This window comes from Coenobita brevimanus, chromosome 56 (assembly GCF_032717465.1).
Source record: "Coenobita brevimanus isolate Jiangsu-jjx chromosome 56, ASM3271746v2, whole genome shotgun sequence".
Lineage (NCBI taxonomy): Eukaryota > Metazoa > Arthropoda > Malacostraca > Decapoda > Coenobitidae > Coenobita > Coenobita brevimanus.
Genome location: NC_137009.1, coordinates 37,155,526 through 37,162,857, shown reverse-complemented (window position 1 = coordinate 37,162,857; position 7,332 = coordinate 37,155,526). Strand labels below are relative to the sequence as shown.

The 7,332-nt window shown below is 41.7% G+C and overlaps 1 protein-coding gene across 1 annotated transcript; it reads left to right on the top strand.

The window, feature by feature from the left end:
* On the top strand, positions 1 to 6,537 carry Dus4 (Dihydrouridine synthase 4). The gene is made up of 7 exons (XM_080273948.1): positions 1 to 142; positions 499 to 643; positions 1,027 to 1,148; positions 2,205 to 2,280; positions 4,291 to 4,470; positions 4,674 to 4,885; positions 6,284 to 6,537. Exons 2-7 carry the CDS (start codon positions 552 to 554, stop codon positions 6,535 to 6,537), a joined length of 936 nt encoding a protein of 311 aa, XP_080130074.1. The 5' UTR covers positions 1 to 142; positions 499 to 551.
* The last annotated feature ends 795 nt before the right edge of the window (positions 6,538 to 7,332 follow it).

Here is a 7,332-nt window from a genome sequence, read left to right as displayed (position 1 = left end):
TGACGATATATCAGTAGCAAACACCATTACAGATTGACTGGCGATCAGTTTTATTACATAACTGCAAGCCCTTAAACAAAGAACTTGCAGACATTAAAGTGTCATTTATTGAAAACATTGGAAGAGGTGCCATTTAACTCACGTAAGTAGCCTATCAGGCATCTGACTGCTCCATATTCTCTGGTGATTAGTTTAAATTGGTAATACAAAATAATAATAATGATAATTTTACCGTTTTCTGCAGCTGAATGAATTCATCTGGCATTACCAAAAATAAAATAACACACAAGGGTGATGTGTGGACTTTAAACAGTATTTAAAAAAAAAAAAAAGAAAAAAAGCCTTCCAAGATTATTAGAAAATGGTCCAAACTAACCAGCTAGAGTATGACAAACTAACTTAGAATAATACCTTTCATGTCGTCTACATTTTTTCCTCTTTTTTCCTTCCTGTCTCTTATGCCGCCCATTTGTATACATACATATTCTTTCTTTTCAGAGGTACGTCACATCCACACCCCCAAGCTTAAGAACTAAATCAAGAACGGTACCATGGCTGAAGAAAGAACGTACCTCAAGCCAATGACGCTGTTTGAGACAAAGGACCTGGTGACCATTTGTGCCCCCATGGTTCGCTATTCCAAGTACGTGAGGTCATCGGCAAAGTAAATAAGATTGTCCGAGATCAGCAAGAATAAAATAAAAATGGTTCTTGCTCAAAATAGTTTGTTCCCCTACCTTCGCACTTTCTTGTTCTTGTTCTTTGATTACCCATATATGAGGAATGTTATTGTGATGATGATGGTGGTGGTTAGGAGGAAACAAAATAATAATAATGATACTGATGATGATTAGGAGGAGGAGGAGGATATTGGTGGTGATGATGATAATATTGTTGATGGTGATGATGATGATGATGGTTAGGAGGAGGAGGAGGATATTGATGATGATGATGGTGATGATGCTGGTTAGGAGGAGGATAATGATTATGATGACATTGATGATAATGGTGATCTCACCTCTACAGACTAGCATTCCGTTCCTTGGTGCGTAAGTATGGGTGTGACCTGTGCTTCACACCCATGATCATCTCGGACAGTTTCATCCAGTCAATTCGCGCCCGCCACTCGGATTTCACCACCTCACACAGTCAGTATCAGCACCAGTGATTGCATGATGGGTAAACGCTAAATTCTATTATTAATTTAAAGAATCTATCTATCTGTCTATTGCCAGACGCCTTAATCCCATAAGGGGTGGCCATTTGACTTTGAGTTAGTTGTTTTACGGGGAGGGGCACTAACCCTCCACCAACCCACGTAGGGAGCACGTATGGTTTGGTTATATGGTTACCACCCAGCGTTGGCGTTGTAAATGGTTTCTTGGCATAAAGGAAACCATTTGGCTTGTCACTCAATGTAAAGCCACCTGTAAAGGAAAGAAAAGCAATAAGAAGTGACAGGAAAGATGGGAAAAATAGGAAGAGAGGAGGGCAGGCACAGAAAAAGAATGATAAAGGCTAAGGAGTTTGTGATATATTGAGATAAATGCTTGTGTATATTATACTGACTATGACCCTTCACTTTGCAGCCATAACCAAAATTTCACCAACAATATACTGGTTCAAAATTAATGGATCTTGACTTTGGCTCTGTTATCTTGTTTTTGGTTTTTCTTGGAGGAAACGATTTGTTGGCTCCTGGCCTTTGGTTCCTTCTTCCATGCATAAAAAGAAAAAAAATTGTGTCCTGTCTCCTATATCTCCTATTCTTCCCCAAATAAGAGAGAGTATCTTACATTCTGATACTCTTGTTATGTGCTTCATATTGCCATCACATATTTAGGTCATTTAACATCTTCCATTGCTACAGTTGACAGAGAATTATTGACTTTTGCTTATGGCTGTACATCCTGACTACCTAGTAAGGAATAATGTCATGTCGTGTGAAAAGAGTTATGTTGATATCTTTTTCACAGAAATTGAACAGAGGAAGAAAAATTTTCATTCATTCATTCATTGCCAGACGCCATGTATCCCAAACGGGGTGGTCAAGGGCTTAGAGTTAATTGTTTTACAGGGAAAATGAATAGAGAAAAAACTTTGGGGGGAAACTAATCCGAGGAGGCAGTTGATAGGCTTTATAGTGAAAGATGCTAAGTGATAGTGTGTTAATCCAGCAACTGATAATACTGTCTTACCCTCAGGTGATCGTCCACTCATTGTACAGTTCGCAGCCAGCAGTGGGGAAGATTGGGCTAAGGCTGCTCAAATTGTTGCTCCGTAAGTTCCACATTTTTACAGACCCTTATTGTCATTTAAGTACATAACATTTGTAACTACCACATGTCTTCTGATGGTTGTTGTTACTCTGGACATTGAAGGCAAGAGTGACCAGTTGCTCACCCCTTAATGGTGTTTTGTGGTCAGTAAACACCAACCCCTTGGAGTTAGTAGTGCCTTAACTCACTAGATCACCAGGTGTTAAAAAAACTGTATGAGAGCAACAGAGGTAATGCAATCCATCAGGACACAGCACAAAGCCCCACCCTTTGTTTCCCTGCATTCACCAAATTGTCTCATAGAGGAAAGCATTCAAGTGTGACAAAGTATTATTAACATTATTATCAGCATAAGTATCATCATCATTGTTATGGTGTTTTTCTCTCTAAACAGCCTAAAATTACCATCTCTCCAACTTTTCTGCTGGGTTGTAGCAATAGATTAACAGTAAAATATTGTGATAGTCAAAAATAAGTGGTGTGGAAAGGAGGTACAGCCATAGCATTGTATTTTTCAGCCACCGATGAGTTACCAAAGATTGAAAATCTGGGCCAAGTAAGAGTAAAAACAGTATAGCTAGTATAATCAACATTATCAGCGACTTCCAAAACCTACCTTTCCCAAAGAATTCCAAACTTGCTGCACTCCAGACTGATCATTGTCACAATCATAATTATCAGAAGCAGCAGCAGCATTTTTGTCTTTGGTATAAAAATCACCATCATCCTTCTCACAGTTCATGTTATTGTTGTTGGTGGTGCAACCCCAGACCCATCTGGATGTGAATCCAGTGGACTGCAGGAAACCATCAGACCCATCTGGATGTGAATCCAGTGGACTGCAGGAAACCATCCACTTCACCTGATTACTCCCATCGATCTTTTGCTAAGACTACTGTATGTTGAAGGCTTGTCTGTATTGTGATAGTGTGGAGCATAAAGTGTGTGTTGTGGGGGACAGCACTATAGTGTGACTATAGTGGACTGATTGTGAGTTGTACTGTTGTGCTGGTACTGGAGCAGGGAAGGATTATGGCTGCATCACAGTCTGGGTAGATGCACTTGTCTCTCTCTGGGTCAAGTATTTTATAAGAGATGGATGTGTGGTGATGGTTAGATGCTATTTGGCTGGAGGTTTTGGATGGTTGTGGTGACCATCATCCTAATCATTATTGCAAACATACAGCAAAACCTTTTTAAGGTGAACTACTGGTAAGGTGGACAAGTACACATTTCCAGGATGAGTAAACATAGTCCTAAGCAAAGCACCAAGCATGGGCTCAAAACCTTACCAGTTTGTTTTGTTGTCCTTTCTTTTGTTGTTGAATGTGTAGAGTGCTTGTGTGAGCCTTCTAGATAGTGAAAAGTGAATTGATATGGAGATGAAATGCTAAATTCTGGTACCTTACTACAAATGGAGTTACATGAAGAGAGACAAATGAGGAGGTAAAGGAAAATTGTGTTGTTGATGTGGATGTGATTGAAAGTGTTAAGAGTATTACTTTGAGATGGTTTGGCCATGTAGAGAGAGGGAAGAATGAGGCTGACTAGAAAAATGTAAGTGAGTGAGATGAAGAAGTGAAGCTGATGTGGGCAACCATGTTTGAGGAGGAGGGGGTGGAGCTGGGAGATATATGGGAGAGGAGGGAGGACAGGGCATTGTGGAGGTGATTTGTTTGTGGCCACTCTTAATGGGATTAAGACTTCATGCAATAGATGGATAGATATATGATGGACACCGTTCTCCTCCCAATTAGTCTGTCTTAAAGGGTGTCCACTGTTCTCTGTCTGTCTATTTATCTATAGCCTGATGCCCTAATCCCGCAAAGAGTGGCTGCAGACAAAACGCCTCCAGGTTGCTCTGTCACCCACCATTTGACTGCCCTCCCCCCTCCCTTCTATACCTCCAAACTCCATCCCTCCACCTCATCCTCGGTCTCCTCCTTCCTATCTCTCCCTGCATTTCACCTACATACACCCTCTTAGTCAATCTTTCATTCCCTGCCTCTAGATACTGCGACGGTGTGGACCTTAACTGCGGGTGTCCTCAGCGCTGGGCCATGGCTGAGGGGTATGGTGCCTGCCTTATCCACAAACCACACCTCCTGGCGGACATGGTGCGTCTCACTCGAGCTGAACTCCCCCAAGACTTCACTGTGTCCGTCAAGATCAGGCTTCACAAGGATGTCAGGTGAGGTGGGCAGAGAAGTTGATCTGTGGTCTCTGTCGTCGTCGTCGTCTTCATCATCATCATCATCTTCATCATCATCATCATCATCATCATCATCATCATCATCATCATCATCATCATCATCATCATCATCTCTTCTCTTGCACTCTGATATATTCTGTCCTACTCTATTGGTACTTTTCTTCTGTTTTCTTCTCTCTCAGACGGACAGTAGAAATGGCTCGGCAGATTGAGGCAGCGGGGGCTTCATTCCTCACAGTACATGGTCGGACACAAGATCAGCGAGGGGGAGTGCCAGTCAACCTCGAGGCCATTGCAGACATCAAGGCCGCTCTTACCATCCCTGTCGTGGCCAATGGGGACATCAGGAGTCTGGATGATGCATTCAGGGTCAAGGATATCACAAAGGTTGACGGTGCGTTGCCAGAAAGTTATTTAGTAGGAGCTTTTGTATTTTCCAAGTGATATGTTGCTAAAATTGAAGGTAGGAGGTAATGGAGGTTGATGGTGCATTGCCAGACGATATGTAGTAGTAGCATTTGTATTATTCAGTTGACAGTTTGTTGCTTGAGTTGAGGGTACACGGCCACAGAGGTTGATGGTGCATTGTCAGTTGATGTAGTAATAGTGGTAGAGCAACCCTGGTCTTTCTGGCTGAACATACCCGTCAACCACAGGCAAGCAGTTGCCCCTGCTGAGCCATCCTATGCAGTAAACTGATGTTCTCCTTTGCCACAGCAAATCATGGGGAAGATTGTGGAGGTTTGGTTCCTGCATGGATGCCGTATTTTTGTCTCTTCATCCATTTAACAGGGGCACCATAGCAGGTTTGACATCACCCAGTTATTTTGTTATATGGTTACCACCCAGCATTGGAAATGACTTTATGGGTTACAGGAAATCATTAGGCTTGTCTCTAAGAGTAGAGTCACCTAAGGGACAAGTGGGCATCACTACATCAAGTGAATGGATGATGGTCACCACCACCTACCACTGTAGAAGTTAATGTTAGTAATAGTAGCACTGGCATTTTGTAGCTGATGACGTGTTGCTAGAGATGAGGGTATGATGAGTGTTGTTTTGTGATTAGTTACAAACGTATGTACAGGCAGTCCTCCTAAGTCAGAAATATGTTCCAGTATGTAATTTTCTTCCGTACAACTGGTAATATACTCTGGGGAAAACTAGCTCATCAACTTTAAAGGTAGCAGTGAAATTTTAATAAGCAATTTATCTGTAATTTACTGTGAACTTAGTGGCAGAAATGAATGTCAGAAAGGGCAACATAATGAGGACTTCCCGGACACCACGATGGTATGGATACGTGGTCAGAGTTCAGGAAAACAGATGGAGGAGAAAATTGCAGTCTGACAGATGGAGGTGAGAAATGCAGTCTAACAGATGGAGGAGAAAAGTCCAGTCTGGCCTATCAGTTTTTGCTTAAATCGTACAGAATAATCAGCTAATGACACCTAATTAAGTATCAGCTACCCAAACCAAGTATTGGGTATCAACTAATCAGACATAATCAATCATCAGCTAATCAAACCTTAATTATCAGCTAATCATAATTTGGTCTTATAGTCCTTTTCTCTTAACTTGGCTCTGATTTTTTCCTGTTCCAGCTTATTTTACATAGTTCAGTGGCAAAATAAGACAATACTACCACTCTATCCTCTCTGTAGCACTTCATAATCTAGTACTAAACTCTTGTTACAGCTCAGCATTCAAACTGGAGAGATGGCAGTTTTAGGCCAGGTTAGAGTATAAAGGGTATAGTGTATCTCCTAAGCTACCTGAAATGTGCCCTCAGGTGTGATGTCGGCTCAGGGTCTGTTGGAAAACCCGGCCATGTTCAGTGGTGCAACCAGTACGCCACTAGAGTGCGTAAAGGAGTGGGTGCGTACATCCCTCTCCCTTGGCACACCCTTCTCCACCTTCCACCACCACCTGATCTACATGATGGAGAAGTCACTGTGCCGAGCTGAGCGCAGGTATTTCAATGGGCTTGGTAGCACCTCGGGAGTCCTTGCTTACCTCTCGGAAAAATATACGATGGAATTTTGAGTGCTGTTTTCTTTACCCTCTTATTGTTTTGTTTATAACAGCTCCAACATGTTTGCATACATCAGCCTTGGCCACCTAATGACTACTGTCCCCACTGAGCAATCTCTAGCAGTCTTTCTGTTCACTCACTTATATCTAAGGTCACACTGTATGGTCTCGTCCTATGTCTGTATGATCTGCCTCTAGAAAATGTACCCTTGACATTACTATGGCTCATCCTCCTCACCCAATTCATCCTCCATCCTCTCTACATACCCAAATTATATCAATCTACCCTTTCTTCACAACACTAATATATTCAAGTCCCATTCTTCCCCTTAACTCATTCATTCACAATCCTAATCTGGAATGGACATCCCCATTATAAGTCAGGGATGTCTCACTACTTTGCAGCTGGGCAGTAAACAGACTGAAATGCATGTACCTGTACATGAAAATACAATAAAGTGTGTAGGTGGTTATACTTTTGAGGTAGAGTGAGAACTCTGAAGACTTGACTGATGTGTGACTGACTGTGTGGCCTACTTCCCAGGATGCTGAAGTCTTGAACAATGTGTCAATGGCTGTGTGGCCTATTTCTCTGGGAATTCTCTTGATACTTCTCTCACTTTTATTGTTTCATTTCCTCTGTTTCTGGATCTTACATCATTCCATCCCTAGAATGAATAAAGACTGGAGTTGTAATTACAATGAATGAAGGCATTATGGGATATATAAACAGAAGTATCATTTTAGAAAATAACATTTATTTCATCAAAATAATCTACACAATGATATTTTGTGCCGGACATCGGT